Raw genomic sequence first — 17,048 nt, 5'->3', positions numbered from 1 at the left:
TAAACTGACACCTTATAGAATTCTCTGTTCAGGAAATGTGGTATTTGCAAGGGTTCCTGTGAGTCTTCTGGGTAAGGGGCCTGCTGTGCTGGGACTTTGGCACACTTGCCAAGAAAGCTGTAGCAGCAGTGAGCAGAGAGCAGCGGGGTAGCACTTGGTGTAAGAAGGTTAGGCAGACACTGTTGGAGCTGTGCTTTTTTTTTTTTTTTTTTTTAATTTTTTTTTTCAGTGTTTATTTATTTTTGGGACAGAGAGAGACAGAGCATGAACGGGGGAGGGGCAGAGAGAGAGGGAGACACAGAATCGGAAACAGGCTCCAGGCTCTGAGCCATCAGCCCAGAGCCCGACGCGGGGCTCGAACTCATGGACCGCGAGATCGTGACCTGGCTGAAGTCGGACGCTTAACTGACTGCGCCACCCAGGCGCCCCTGGAGCTGTGCTTTTTATTGAAACTTACTTATACTGAGGGGCAGGTGAAGGAAATGGCACCAGCCAGCTCCTTTGTCCTCAGAGAAGGGTCTCAGTGCTTGCTGCTCTCAGGGAAGCACTCCCAGAAGATCAAATAATCTCTGTTCATATGTCCCAGGCATTTTTCAGATCATCATTTTCATACTGTCTCTGGATTGCTTCACTGCCTGGAGGAGCACAGTGCACTTTGGGCTTCATCCCAGCCAAGCCTGCTGAGTTTTAAAACTCCAAACCTATGGGAAGTGCTGTGGCAGGAACTTGAGCTGGTCTCTGGAAGAAGGGCAGTCACACAGAGACAGTGGTGTGGGATTTTGAGCAATCTAGCTAAACAGCTAGTGTCAGGATGAAAAGCCCTTTAGGAGGTGTCTCTGTGCCTATGCTGACGGCAGGGGAGGGCAATGGCTACCAGTGGGTCCTTTTTTGCCACCTCTCACAGATGCGCTCCAAGAGGAGAGAACAGTCTCCTGTGTGCCTTAAGAGATCCTCACATTGAGCTGTCTGCCCCTGGATTGGATGCCTGCCTTCTCTCCAGGAATAAGCCAGTACTCTCAGGGCTCTATCCCAGTTAATCCTGTAGACCTCTAAAACTCCAGTCTTTAAGCCTGGCTGGCTGCAAAACTCATGAAAATCAACCCCTTTCATTTTCCCAGCCATTGACTTTGGGAAAGTGTCCTGCTTATGTGTTCTCCTGCGTACTCTTCTTTTTCTCTTGCCTTTCTCCATGATCACAGCTTCCTCCCCTCCACAGCACTTGCGATCTGCTTCTTCCCCAAACCATGTCTTTGTACTTCCTTTCTTCCTCGATGTGGCCTCTTCCCCTCTAGTTGTGGAATTTGTTCTGTCACTCCTCTGTTCAATTTCTTAGGTATTCAGAATGATATGATAGTTCCCTATTTGTGTTCAGGGAATGAGAGAAGCCTCGGGTCCTCCTACTACACAGCCATCAAAATCCTCTCCTGAATTTAGTTTAGTTTATTTTAATTTATTTCAATTAGTTATTTGTTTATTTATTTAAGTAGGCTTCACATCCAGCATGGAGCCCAACACGGGTCTTGAACTCACAACCTTGAGATCAAGATCTGAGCTGAGACCCAGAATTGGATGCTTAACCAACTGAGCCACCACCTAGGCCCTTCCTCTCTTGAATTTTAAACAGCGGACTGCTACTTATTTAACATTTTCTTTTATGTCTTAATGGAAAGACCTCAAGTATAATAATTATTGCCTAATAACTCCTTAAGGATGCATGGTCAGGTAGCTCTCGAATGAGAGATGACCTGGAACTCTATCCCTGCCATGAATGACAATGAGCAAGTCACTTTTCTCTGGACCAGTCCCTTTATCTGTAAAATGAGTTAGATGGGCTCTGTAGTAATCACCCAGTCTCCTCCCCTGTATATAACATGCTTTGACTGAGTTAATAAAAGTACTTAGAGGAGTGCCTGGGTGGTTCAGTTGGTTGAGTGTCCGACTTCAGCTCAGGTCATGATCTTACTGTTCGTGAGTTCAAGCCCCACATCAGGCTCTGACAACGCAGAGCCTGGAGCCTGTTTCAGATTCTGTGTCTCCCTCTCTGCCCCTTTCTCTCTCTCTCTCTCTCTCTCTCTCTCTCTCTCTCTCTCTCTCTCTCTCTCAAAAATAAACATTAAAGAAAAACGTTTAAAAAAAGGTACTTAGTACTTTTTCCTTAATATTTATAAATAAATTATCCTAAATTGTTTTATATGTTCAAATATAGACCATTCTTATATATTGGTTAAACTTCAGTCCCAGTGAGAAATCAAAAAACTTTTGAACAACTTGAATGTGTTTACTTTTATGGATATGAATGGAATAGCAAAGTGTCTACTTACACTACTCATTTTATTATTATATTAGACCTCCAATTCTCCAAGGAATGTTTTTTTGTTGTCCCTCTTGGTTGTTTAAGACACAGCCATTTTGGATTCTGTTTGTGATTCTCTTCAAAATTTATTCCAAGCCATAATTATTTACTTCCTTAGTAGTAGAACAGTTTTTAAATTTGACCTGCATTTATAGTATTCTTGATATCTACAATATTCTCACTATAGTGTATTGTTTAAATGATCTTTAAAAGTTTTATTCAAGAGATAGCCAATACTTAAAAATTGTAAATTCATACCTTCACTAATAATTACCAAATTTATAGTAATTTTTTGCATTTTTAATAAAAATCCCATTCTGTCAAGTCTTATAGTCTCTATAAATAACTAAAGCTAGCATTGATTAAAGTTGACTCTAGCTAATTTTTCTTTTCCAAACTCTACCTTGATGTTCAAAATCAAATACTCAGAGTAGCAGGAGGTAGTTTGTCAGGACTTAAATTTAAAGAGAGGGATAATTTTTTGAGGGAACAATCTTGAAGTTATATTTAGATATATCCAGCTTAAATTTCTTTCTTTTAATATTCATTTTTGAGAGAGAGAGTGCATGTGAGAGTGGAGAAGGGGGCAGAGAGAGAGGGAGGCAGAGGATCTGAGGCAGACTCTGCACTGACAGCAGAGAGCCTGATGTGGGGCTTGAACTCACGAAACCAGATCATGACCTGTGCCCCCAGCATATATTTCTTTTTAGGAATCACGGTTGACTAAACAATTGTTTATTCTAAGTATAATTAGAATATCAATAAAGAAATCAGCAAGAATTTACGTTTGTCTCGTTATGGTATTAGATTACCTCCCTCTCCCTCTTTTTCTATTTGGTATATTTGTCATCCCCTTTCATGTAGTTAAGAACTACTCATGCTTGAGGTCTAAGGTATAAGTTTATTTTCTGATCCCACAGACTACATAAGAACCCTTTGCTAGCCCCCTGAGTCAGGTCCCTTTATATGATTGTTTGTAAGTTCTGTGTAAGAAAAGGCACAATCTTTCTACTATATGTCCAGAAGCTAAGCAGGTTCTTATCACCCATTACACTCGTAGCTATCTGTTAAATGAATGAATGAATATTAAAAACTGATAGTCTTTTTGGTGCTTTTGTTCACCATTCATGAAGGAAAGCTATAGAAACATAAATGATCATAGCATTGAGTTCAGTATGGTGATTACATGTCAAAGTAATGTACAAACTTTAAGAGAAGAAATCTAAAATATGTAACCATACTTACTTTCAGCTAGATCTTATTTTTCTTTTTTGTTTAATTTGCTTTTCCTGAGAGCCACATTGACTGTGCTCTTTTTGCTATATTATCCATTGGCTCTGCTTTTTCATTTTCAGAGGACGTAGGTCTCAGTAGTCTTTTCTATACCCTGTCACTTTAATACTGAACCCCTGTGTTAACTGTTTCTGTGACTACCGAATGCTCTTGTTGAGTAGCTTTATTTTTCTTTGCAGCTGTGCTGTGTAAAACTCCTATAAAGTGGATTTGGCCATTTAGCAGTACAATATTTGATACTAGGGTAAGGTATGGATGACCTTGGACCAGATATGTCTGTAACCAGTAGTCTGAATCTAATTACTTCAGCAGTGTTCTTTTGTACTTCAGCTGTCTCACTTACTAGAATTCCTGCTGTGACTATTTCTTAGAGTTATCTTTTTCCTGATGTCAGGAATAACTATACGTGTTATATCTGTCCCAGATACTCAGAAGTTAGTAATAAATAATATATTAGAGCAAGTGTGAGGTACTTATCTTAACTACCATTGGTCATTGTAGGAAAATTGCTGAATTTCTTGATTTTAGCATTTCTCATTTGCAAATGGTAGCGATAATATTCTATACATTTAACCTCCAACCTCCATGCTAGTTGCTATGGGAATAATGAAATGAGTAAAACATGGACTTTGCCTTTGTGAACAAAGAGAGAGGTAAACAGTGCAGACTCTAAAGTCAGATAGACCTGGATCTATATTGTGGCTTCCCCCCCTTACTAGCTGAATGAGCTTTAAAAGTTATTTAACCTCGCTGTGCTCCAGTTTCTGTATAAAGTGGGACATGACAGTAATACCTTATTGGGTTATTATGATCATTAACAGATAAAGCAGGTAGAACCATTTGTTATACACAGTAAGAGTTCAATACATGTTAACTAGTTGCAGTTATTACTTTAATTGGATACTTTGGAATCCCATGGAGAATGTATATCCTGAAGATCCTTTTGTGCCCACGCTAAGGAGTTTGGACTATAATTAGTGGGTAAATAACAAGATTAGGTTTGCTACTTTATTAATTCTGGCATTGATTTGGAAGAAGCACCTTGATGGTAGGAGATTGTTTTGCCTCCTAAATCAGAGGTTCTGATTCTTTGTTTTTGTCTCCACAGTGTTCACATGCACAAAATGCTTCCATTGTTCAGCCATCTATGCAACAAGTATTAGTTGTTTTCTGTGTCCCATGCATTAGGAATATAGCCGAGAACAAGACAATTATGGTCTTTGTTATTATGGAGGTTAGAGTCTACAGGAGGACATTAAAGAAAAAATAAATTTATGAAATAATTACACATTGAGATATTTTTACTCTGCAGATCTAGCTCTGTTCCTCCCTGTGAAAAGCTTCCGTGGCTTTATATCACTTCAGAGTAAAGTATAAGACCCTTCAACATGACATGGGAGGCTTTGGGATCTGGCCTGTGCCTGCTCATCTCTCTTTCCTCCCTGCTTCCATTTTACTGTCATTTAACACTGAAATGTTTGTGGTTCCCTATACTTTTCTTACTTGCCTCTGTATCCCTGCAAATGCTGCCCTTCTACTTGAAATATTCCTATTTGCTTACTTAACTAGATATCATCCTTTAAAAGCAGCTAATGTTGGGGTGCCTGGGTGGCTCAGTTGGTTAAATGTCTGACTTTGGCTCAGGTCATGATCTCATGGTTTGTGGGTTCAAGCCTTGTATCGGGCTCTGTCCTTCAGATTCTGTGTCTCCCTCTCTCTGCCCCTCCCCCACTTGTACTCTATTTCTCTCTCTCTCTCTCTCTCAAAAAATAAACAAGCATTTAAAAAATCTAAAAAAATAAGTAAAAGCAGCTGATGTTATCACTTTCTCTGAAGAGCATTCCTTATACTCCACCTTTCCCCCCCACCCCCCCAAGCTGAGTTAGATACCTTCCCTTAGTACTCTAATGATGTCCTCTTCTCATTTCTTATCCCTGGACTTGGGATTTGTCTTATAATTGCCTTCATTATATTGGGAGCACCTTAAAGATAAGATTTTTTGTTTAATTTTTTTTAACGTTTATTTATTTTTGAGAGAGAGAGACAGAGACAGAGACAGAGCATAAACAGGGAAGGGTCAGAGAGAGAGGGAGACACAGAATCCAAAACAGGCTCCAGGCTCTGAGCTGTCAGCACAGAGCCTGACTCAGGGCTCGAACCCACGAACCGCGAGATCATGACCTGAGCTGAAGCCGGATGCTTAACCGACTGAGCCATCCAGGTGCCCCAAAGATAAGATATTTTTATTCTTATCTCTTAGAACAGTGCTTAGCACATGATTGTTATGCCATCATTTACATCAAACAAATGAACTACTGACTCTTAGTAGTTCATTATCCTATTAGACTTAACATGCATCTTAAGGCAGTGTAGTAGAGATGGAGAGAAGAGACTGGTTTCAAAAAATCTTTGTAAGTTGGAATCAAAATTAAGTAGCAGATTAGATATAGGAAGAGAGTTTCTAAGCTAGGGAAGCTAACCACTGGTCGTGTCATTACATGAGATTGGTATTCCAAGGGGGGGAAAAGGTAAGGAGTCATGATGAACTCAGTTTGGGGTATGCTAGGTTTAAAAAGGGTTTGGAGTCTGTCTAGAAAGAAATAGATATTAGACATTTAAAAATATGGATACAGAGCTTGGGATTGGTCAGAGCAAAGAGCCATAGATTTTGGAGTTACCTGTTAATGGTGTCTGAGACAATTGGAATGAATTTTTACCCAAGAAAGATGAAAGATAAGCATTTTGGAATAGTTTTCTTGAAGAGGTAACATTTGAACTAATGTGTTTTAGAAAGCATGGAAGGGCATAGTGAGCAGAGAATTATTTTACTTCCATCACTGATTGGGATCTTCTGATATCATTAATTAATGTATTTTTCTCTTTATTATTTCATGTGATTTCTGCATTTTATCCTATAATTAGGATATTAAAATTTTTTTTGACATTTATTCATTTTTGAGAGTAATAGAGACAGAGCATGAGCAGGGAAGGGGCAGAGAGAGAGGGAGACACAGAATCCGAAGCAGGCTCCAGGCTCTGAGCTGTCAGCACATGGCCCGATGCAGGGCTTGAACTCACAGACTGCAAGATCAAGACCTGAGCAGAAGTCGGACACCTAACCGACTGAGCCACCTAGGTGCCCCTGTAATTAGGATATTAATTCTGAAGATCATAGAGATTGGATACCTGTTGTGGTATATTTCTCTTCTGGGCCAAATTCTACATAAAGTTTTCATCTCGCTGAGGATTTTTCCTTATCATTTTTCTCTATATGTTCTCATGTCATTGAACCAGAAATTGAATAACTGTTGTGATTTGTTGATTTAGAAAACTCACCTCTAGAAATGTTCTGTCTGGCTTAAGTGATTTTTATGGTGATCATTCTTATGATGATTCTTATGACAAGCTTGGTCCTTATGTCTATGTAATTGAGCACTCCTATCATGTCCCTTCTCAGTGTACTATTTCTGAGGCTCAGCAAAGCCCTCAAGTAAATCCAGAATGCTGTTAATCTTTAATGGCTTCCTCAGGTTTATGTGGGAAGAGTTTTAATGTCTCTGGCAGCACTGTTTCATGTTACTGTTTTCCATTACTTAAGTGTCATCTAATTTTTTTATATTTATCTTTATAACACGAAGTCTAAGTATAGGTCCCAAATTAATATTTCTTTCTTCGTTGTTCCCCTAATTAGGCCTACTACCTTATAATAAGTCAAGTATCTGAGGGGAAAACAAATTTTATTCCTTAGTTAAACATTCTTTGGTTTGAACAGCCTTGTTCAGGCCTTAGTACTTCATAGTGAGACTATCAGGTGAGTTGTGTTACCATCATCTACCAGACTGGGCATATATGACCATCACATCAGTTTCTGCAGAAATCACATTACTATTATTATTTTTTTTTTACATTTATTTACTTTTGATAGAGACAGAGCACAAGTGGGGGAGGGGCAGAGAGAGAAGGAGACACAGAATCCTAAGCAGGCTTCAGGCTTTAGGCTCTGAGCTGTTAGCACACAGACTGACGCAGGGCTTGAACTCACAAACCACGATACCATGACCTGAGCCGAAGTCAGACACTTAACCGACTAAACCACCCCGGTGCCCCTGTCACTATTATTTTAAATGTTTATTTTTGAGAGAGAAAGAGAGCATGCAAATAGGGGAGGGGCAGAGATAGAGTGGGGGACAGAGGATCCGAAGCAGGCTCTGTGCTGACAGCAGTGAACCCGATGTGGGGCTCAAACCGTGAACTGTGAGATCATGACCTGAGCTGAAGTTAGACTCTCAACTGACTGAGCCACCTAGGCACCTCTATTATTATTTTTACTTTAGCAGTAGCTCTTGACTTTTCTCCACCTAGCACAGCCTAAAACTACAACAGTAATGGTGGCATGCTTGATAGTGATTCTCCGTTGGGATTTGGGAGTTTATCAGAATCTCCAGGGGTACTTATAATTTGAAAAAGTCCCCCAGGTGTGATTCTGATTTGCTCCCTCTTCCTCCTCCTCCTCCTCCTCCTCTGAGAATCGCTGTTTCATCTAGAAGCTTCAGCATAAATAGGCACATTTAGTGGTATATTATCCTTGCATAGATGAACTCCCTAATCCCCTACACCTCCCCTTTGAGTGGTCCCCAGTAGTTCTTTCTAATATCATGACTTATGAAACTAGTGTCTACCTGTTACCAAGGTTTAGCTACCACCGAAGCAGCCCTTTTAGTGTTTGGAAGCCTGCAAAACAAGGGAGCCTCTACTAGCTTGAGGGCCAGGTTTAATTGTGTGGTTTATTTAAACGGGAGCCTTTTGCAAAGGCTTACTAGAGTCCAGGATTTATATTAATACCATTCTCCCACCCCCATCAATTTCATTCCAGTATTTTACGATGAATATTTTCAAATCTACACCAACGTTGATAGAATTTCAGGATGAATACTTGCATAGCCACAATCTAGATTGTTAATCTAGGTATAACATGATTAAGCAAGTAGATTAAAATGTTAATTGTACCGAAATATTCATCCCTCTGTCCATCTGTTCACCTTTTTAAGCATTTCATGGTAAATTATAGGTATCAGTACAATTTCCCCTAAACACCATGGCATGTCTATCATTAATAAGAGTTGAATATTTATTTATAGCTTTTTCTTTTTGATGTAAAATTTACATACAGTGAAGTGCCCAAATCTTAAGTACTCATTAGCAGAGTTTGGATAAATGACATATGTGAGTAACCCAAAGCCTTATCAAGATCTAGAAGATTATAACACCCTCTTTTTTTCCGCCCAGATTATTCCCTCTTGACTTCTATAGTTTCTGACTTAAAGGTAAGAAAAAGGCCTGTCAGTGCTTGTAGGACAAACAGGGATCAGTGTTTAAGGATGGATCAGTACATTTCTCTTTTCCATTGCCTAAAGTACCTTGTGTTTTAAATTGTATATGCATGTTTTAAAGTAGGATACTGAGTAAATAACTTATGTTTTCAGTTTTTAAATAATTATTTTGGGAAATACTGTATCTAAATATAAATACCTTATATCTATTTAGTTAAGTATTTTATAAGTCAAAAGCTCTAATTTAATGAAATGTGAAGAAATATGCTTAGAAACATAAGTGGGGAAGAGAAAGGAGTAAGAGGTGAGATGGGGAAAAATCACATAAATAATAACGTAATATAATTTACACTATGTATTAATGTGTGGCTAATTGATTATATATTATGTATATCTAACATCATGATTTGTCTATCCTGAAAACAGTGGTATGCCATTTATTCAAGAATATCAACACATAATAATCTGCCTTTAGGAAATACACATTAAATTCCTCTCACTGTTGGTCTTTGGTGATTTTCATTTTATTTTTAATGCCTTTATATCTGGTAAATATCTCTTATTTGGCTTATTTTTAGAGTAATGTAACATACTTTAATGTATATCAGTACATTTCAAATATGGTATAAGTTTTAAATCATTTGCTTGCATTTTATGAAGAGTAACTGATAAATGTATTTCTAATAATTCTGGTTCCAAAAGGAGAAGCTTTGACAAAAGTAAATTGTGATATTTTCATAATAAAAAGATATGGCAAACATGCAGGCATTTGCATATCTTTCCTGAAATATTGCATACTGGGTTCGTCAGTGCTGGTAAGTCCATTTCAAGGATGTTTCCCTTAGTCCATTAGTTTGGATAATGAGCCCTATAAAGTACATTTATAACTTGTGGCACTGCAAGGGGAAGGATTCTAATTTTCATCCTTTTATCTAGACACATTGAAAGAAGGTCAATAGAGGGTTCTATATGATTCATTGTCCCAACGCATATCAGATGACAGAGACCTGATAATCTCCATGCATAACTGTTTTCCTTGTTTAGAAATAGCACCAGAAAGGAATCTTTCTGTGATTATCCTTTGAGGTAAAGTGGAAACATTAAAAGAAGCTTTATCCCTCTTTTTTTTGTTTGTTTAAAACATTTTCACATGTGTGACCAGATAGCTATTGTTGAACAAAAGATAAAGCAACACTTAACAGAAAAATTAAAAACCTTTAGTGGCTTTTACAGACTGAATGATATAACAAGATATTTGACCAATTTTTCTTTCCTCCTTTTTCTTAGATTCATTAAGGAAAAAAAAAGTCTGTTTTCTAAACAAAGGAAAAGCTTCTATGTTTCTAAACATTAGAAAGCTTATACTTATAGTGTAATACTTGTACTAACATTATTCTTAATGGAATTCAAAATAAATATTTAAATTGTATTCCATGCTTATGGTTTAAACACTTCAAAATAGCAACAAGAATATATATTCTGTAATTTAGTGTCGATTTTATGTCAAAATGTGAAATTGTATACTGTATTAAAGGGTTTATTAGATTCAAAATTATAGCTGATATTTATTTTTTTAGTTGTGTAATCATTAATGAGAACTTTTTTGCTATGTTTATCTTCTTTGTAGATGTAAAGCAGTCATAGATCAGTTTGGTCAGAGAATAATTTCTAAGCATTTCCTTGTGGAGGACAGTTACTTTTCTGAGAACACATGCTCACATGTACAATACCGGTAAGGCACCCCTCCATCCTCCGTCCAAGGGATGGTGAAACATAGGAAAATTTAGCTGTGGTGATTATATTGACACTTCTGTATGTCTGTGTCCTTCAAGTTAGATGCAAATGTATACCAAACCAATAATATATCCAATATGTCTGCTGTTCTCTTATAGAGTCTGGTTGTAGAGGAGTACAGTCTAATTTTGACTCCTTTGCATCAGCTGGGGTTTGTCTGCAGCTCCTTTCACAGGCCAAGGAAAGATTAAAGCAGAGCTTGACTTGGTTTGGGGAGGTGACACTTTTATCACGACTTAAATCTTTGAAACATGCCTTCTGGTAGTTATGTAACTATAAATGAAACTTATCTGTGGAATCTGAATAACTGATGAACTGTTTTGTGCATTACAGGCAAATCTCCAGGTCAGTCCTGATTACAGATAGATCTGTACTAAAAGCGGATTCAGATCAACAGGTAATTTTAGTTCTGTACTTTTTAATAAATATTGCTACATTAATTTATACAGTAATATGTATAAATTAATATTGGTGAAATAAAATGTATTAAGCCATAAACTGATGTATTTAATGCACTTTTTAAAATACCTAATGGCAATTCTGTAATAATCTTGGTTTTTTAAGATTTCCTTCTAGCAGAACAAATAATTGCATCCATTACATAAGGTAACAGATTTAATCTATGCAGACTAAATCCTAGTTTTGACAGCTAGTCTCTGAAATTGAAAATATATAGTTATGGGAAGAAGAAGAGAAACCCCAGACAATACATTTAAAACTCTTGGAGGAAAATGCTTATGGTAACCAACCCGAGAGCAATGGTGGCAATCTCACCATTAGGCCTGGTGTGAATGAGTACCAGCACACATCTGGTTCTGATACTTCCTCATCACCATTGTTCCTTTCAGTACCTTTTTCCTTCTCCTCACTGCCTGTTCTCTAGGAACATCTTTATGCATATGATTTTTCCTCAGTCTGTATTCTTAAATTCCAGAAGTATGCCCCCTTCTTCTGATCATATCATGCAGTGACTGATAAAATCAACTTATTTATTAGTTTCGTGTAACTCTCAGACCTTTTCTACATGTTACTGCTAAACATAGGTTCCAAAAATTCCTTAACTTAGAAGTTTTCTGATTTAAAACACATCTGTTTTGCATATGAGCATAAATATTTTCTATTAATGATTGTGTAAACAATGAATTTCTTTTACATGCCATCCAGTGCTCTGAGATCTGAAGAGACAGTGCTAACCAAGATAGGATCTCTTCCCTCATAACTTGCAGTCTGAAAGATACACGTATAGACAGATGAATAGCAGCTATAGTTCAACATGACAAGTGTGAACAAAGAATGGTACAGCAGCTATTTTAGTGCTCATCACACTCTTCTGTAATTGCCAGTTGACTTGTGTATCTTCCAGTAAACTATAAGCCTTGTGAATGTGTTGAAGAGTGACAGAGAGGCAGAAAAATGAAGAGAGAAAATAGAGACAGTTCTGTAGAAGCTGAACTGAGAAGAGTAGGAAACAGGAAGTGATTCCTGAAGAGAGATGTGGAAGTGAAGAGGGCTTTTCTTTTCTTTTCTTTTCTTTTTATGTAGATTTTTATCTATATTATCTTCAAGGAGTTTTATACTTTTGTGTTTTACATGTAAGTCAGGGGGATCCTGGGTAGCTCAATCAGTTAACAGCCCAATATTGGCTCAGGTCATGATCTTACAGTTCATGAGTTCGAGCCCCGTGTCGGGCACTGTGCTGACAGCTCAGAGCCTGGATCCTGCTTCGAATTCTGTGTCTCCCTCTCTCTCTGCCCAACCCCACTCACACTCTGTCTTTCCCTCTCAAAAATAAATAAGTGTTAAAAAAATTATGTCTGTGATGCATACTGTGTAAATTTTGGAAGGATATAAAATCTGTGTATAGATTTATTTATTTTTTTTTAATTTATGTCCAAGTTAGTTAGCATATAGTGCAACAATGATTTAAGGGGTAGATTCCTTAATGCCCCTTACCCATTTAGCCCATCCCACCTCCCACAACCCCTCCAGTAACCCTCTGTTTGTTCTCCATATTTAAGACTCTCTTATGTTTTGTCCCCCTCCCTGTTTTTATATTATTTTTGCTTCCCTTCCCTTGTGTTCATCTGTTCTGTGTCTTAAAGTCCTCATATGAGGGAAGTCATATGATATTTGTCTTTCTCTGATGAATTTGCTTGGCATAATACCCTCTAGTTCTATCTGCATAGTTGCAAATGGAAAGATTTCATTCTTTTTGATTGCGAAGTAATACTCCATTGTATATATATACCACATCTTCTTTATCCATTCATCCATTGATGGACATTTGGGCTCTTTCCATACTTTGGCTATTGTTCATAGTGCTGCTATGGACATTGGGGTGCATGTGTGCCATTCAAACAGCATACCTGCATCCGTTGGATAAATACCTAGTAGTGCAATTGCTGGGTCATAGGGTAGTTCTATTTTTAGTTTTTTGATGAACCTCCATACTGTTTTCCAGAGTGGTTGCACCAGTTTGCATTCCCACCAGCAGTGCAAAAGAGATCCTCTTTCTCCACATCCTCACCAACATCTGTTATTCCTTGAGTTGTTAATGTTAGCCACTCTGGCAGGTGTGAGGTGGTATCTCATTGTGGTTTTGATTTTTTTTCCCTCATGATGAGTAATGTGGAGCGTTTTTTCATGAGTCGGTTAGCCATTTGGATGTCTTCCTTGAGGAAGTATCTATTCATGTCTTTTGCCCATTTCTTCACTGGATTACTTGTTTTTGGGGTATTGAGTTTGTTAAGTTCTTTATAGATTTTGGATACTAACACTTTATCTAATATGTTGTTTGCAAATATCTTCTCCCATTCTGTCAGTTGCCTTTTAGTTTTTCTGATTGTTTCCTTTGCTGTGCAGAAGCTTTTTATTTTGATGAGGTCCCAATGGTTGATTTTTGCTTTTGTTTCTCTTGACTCTGGAAACCTGTTGCATTAGAAGTGGCTGTGGCCAAGATCAAAGAGGTTTTTGCCTGCTTTCTCCTTGAGGATTCTGATGGCTTCCTGTCTTACATTTTGAGTTTGTTTTTGTGTATGGTGTAAGAAAGTGGTCCGGGTTCATTCTTCTGCATGTTGCTGTCCAGTTTTCCCAGCACTTCTTGCTGAAGAGACTGTCTTTATTCCATAGGATATTCTTTCCTACTTTGTCAAAGATTAGTTGGCCTTATGTTTGTGGGTCCATTTTTGGGTCCTCTATTCTGTTCTATTGATCTGAGTGTCTGTTTTTATACCAGTACCCTACTGTCTTGATGATTTCAGCTTTCTAATACAACTTGAAGTCCGGGATTGTGATGTCTCCTGCTTTGGTTTTCTTTTTCAAGATTGCTTTGGCTATTCGGGGTGTTTTTGGGTTCCATAAAAATTTTAGGATTATTTTTTTCTAGCTCTGTGAAGAAGACTGGTGTTATTTTGATTGGGATTACATTGAATATGTAGATTGCTTTAGGTAGTATCGACATTTTAACGATATTCTTCTATCCAGGAGCAGGGAATTTTTTTCCATTATTTTGTGTCTTCTTCAATTTCCTTCATAAGCTTTCTATAGTTTTCAGTGTATAGATTTTTCACCTCTTTGGTTAGATTTATTCCTAGGTATTTTATGGTTTTTGGTGCAATTGTCAATGGGATCAATTCCTTGATTTCTCTTTCTGTTGTTTCATCGTTGGTGTATAGGAATGCAACTGATTTCTGTACACTGATTTTATATCCTGCGACTTTTCTGTATTCATGGATCAGTTCTATCAGTTTTTTCGTGGAATATTTAGGGTTTTCCATATAGAGTATCATGTTATCTGCGAAGAGTGAGAGTTTGACCTCCTCCTGGTCGATTTGGATGCCTTTTATTTCTTTGTGTTTTCTGATTGCAGAGGTTAAGACTTCCAGTGCTATGTTGAATAACAGTGGTGAGAGTGGACATCCCTGTCTTGTTCCTGACCTTAGTGGGGAAGTGCTCAGTTTTTCCCCATTGAGGATGATATTAGCGTTGGGTCATTCATATATGGCTTTTTATGGTCTTGAGTTATGGTCCTTCTGTCCCTACTTTCTTAAGGGTTTTTATCAAGAAAGGATGCTGTATTTAGTCAAATGCTTTGTCTGCATCTATTGAGAGGATCATATGGTTCTTGTCCTTTTTTTATTCATGTGATGAATCACATTGATTGTTTTGCAGATATTGAACCAGCCCTGCATCCCAGGTATAAATCCCACTTGGACGTGGTGAATAATTTCTTTAATGTATTGCTGTATCCAGTTGGCTGATATCATCTTGAGGATTTTTACATCCATGTTCATCAGGGAAATTGGTCTCTAGTTCTCTTTTTTAGTGTGGTCTTTGGTTTTAGAATCATGGTAATGCTGGTTTCATAGAAAGCGTTTGGAAGTTTTCCTTCCATTTCTATTTTTTGAAACATCTTCAAGAGAATAGGTGTTAACTTTTCCTTAAATGTTTGGTAGAATCCCCCTGGAAAGCCATCTGGCCCTGGACTCTTGTTTTTTTGTTTTTTTTGTTTTTTTTTTTTTTTTGGAGATTTTTGATTACTAATTCGATTTCCTTACTGATTATGGGTCTGTTCAAATTTTCTGTTTCTTCCTGTTTCAGTTTTGGTAGTGTATATGTTTCTAGGAATTTGTTCATTTCTTTCAGATTGCCCATTTTATTGGCATATAATTGCTCATAATATTCTCATTATTGTTTTTATTTCTGCTGTGTTGGTTATGATCTCTCCTCTTTCATCTTGATTTTATTTATTTGGGTCCTTTCCTTTTTCTTCTTGATGAAACTGGCTAGTGGTTTATCAGTTTTGTTAATTCTTTCAAAGAACCAGCTTCTGGTTTCATTGATCTGTTTTGTTTTTTTGGTTTCAATAGCATTGACTGCTGTTCTGATCTTTATTATTTCCTGTCTTCTGCTGGTTTGGGGTTTTATTTGCTGTTCTTTTTCCAGCTCTTTAAGGTGTAAGGTTTGGTTGTATATCTGAGACCTTTCTTCCTTCTTTACGAAGACGTGGATTGCTATATACTTTCCTCTTATAACCGCCTTTGCTGCGTCCCAGAGGTTTTGGGTTGTACTGTTGTCATTTTCCTTGGCTTCCATGTACTTTTAATTTTCTCTTTAACTTCTTGGTTAGCCCATTCATTCTTCAGTAGGATGTTCTTTAGTCTCCAAGTATTTGTTACCTTTCCAAATTTTTTCTTGTGGTTGATTACAAGTTTCATAGTGTTGTGGTCTAAAAATACGCACCATATATTCTTGATCTTTTTGTACTTGTTGAGGGCTGATTTGTGTCCCAGTATATAGTCCATTCTGGAGAACGTTCCATGTGCATTGGAGAAGACTGTATATTCCACTGCTTTAGGATAAAATATTTTCAATTTATCTGTTAAGTTCATCTTCTCCAGTGTGTCATTCAAAGCCATTGTTTCCCTGTTCATTTTCTGATTAGATGATCTGTCCATTGTAAGTGGGGTGTTGAAGTCCCGTACTCTTATGGTATTATTATCAATGAGTTTCTTTATGTTTGTGATTAATTGATTTGTATCTTTGAGTGTTTCCACATTTGGAACCTAAATGTTTACAATTGTTAGGTCTTCTTGGTGGGTAGACCCCTTTATTATTTTATAATGCCCTTCTTCATCTCTTGTTACAGTCTTTATTTTGAAGTCTAGATTATCTGATATAAGCTTAACTGCTTTGGCTTTCTTTTGTTGACCATTAGCATGAGCTGGTTCTCTATCCCCTTGCTTTCAATCTGAAGGCGTCTTTAGGTCTAAAGTGGGTCTCTTGTAAACAGCATATAGATGGATCTTGTTTTCTTATCCATTCTGTTACCCTGTGCCTTTTGATTGGAGCCTTGAGTCCATTAACATTTGAGTGAGTACTGAAGGCTATGAATTTATTGCCATTATGTTACTTGTAGTGTTGGAGTTTCTGGTGGTGTCCTCTGGTCCTTTCTACTCTTTGTTGCTTTTGGTATTTATTTATTTACTTACTTATTTACTTACTTACTTACTTACTTACTTACTTACTTATATATTTCATCTTTTCTCCCCTCAGAGGGTCCCCATTAAAATTTCTTGCAGGGCTGGTTTAGTGCTCAAGAACTCTTTTAATTTTTGTTTGGGAAACTTTTAATCTCTCCTTCTATTTTGAATGACAGCCTTGCTGTATAAAGAATTCTTGGTTGCATGTTTTTCTGATTCAACACATTGAATATGTCCTGCCACTCCCTTCTGGCCTGCCAAGTTTCTGTGGATAGGTCTGCTGCAAACCTGATCTGT

General features: G+C 37.5%; 1 protein-coding gene across 3 annotated transcripts in view; it reads left to right on the top strand.

Annotated features, from left to right (window-relative positions):
• CHM (CHM Rab escort protein) overlaps positions 1 to 17,048 on the top strand; it is a 265,730-nt gene that overhangs the window by 156,428 nt on the left and 92,254 nt on the right. For all 3 annotated transcript variants that reach the window (XM_045051291.1, XM_004000686.5, XM_019824049.2), the window contains 2 exons: positions 10,604 to 10,708; positions 11,104 to 11,167. In XM_045051291.1, coding sequence (XP_044907226.1) covers positions 10,604 to 10,708; positions 11,104 to 11,167 — 169 coding nt within the window. The remainder of the gene's footprint in view (positions 1 to 10,603; positions 10,709 to 11,103; positions 11,168 to 17,048) is intronic.

The sequence above is a fragment of the Felis catus genome, chromosome X, assembly GCF_018350175.1.
Source record: "Felis catus isolate Fca126 chromosome X, F.catus_Fca126_mat1.0, whole genome shotgun sequence".
Lineage (NCBI taxonomy): Eukaryota > Metazoa > Chordata > Mammalia > Carnivora > Felidae > Felis > Felis catus.
Note: the sequence above shows the minus strand (reverse complement) of the source record. Positions and strands in the feature narration are given on the sequence as shown.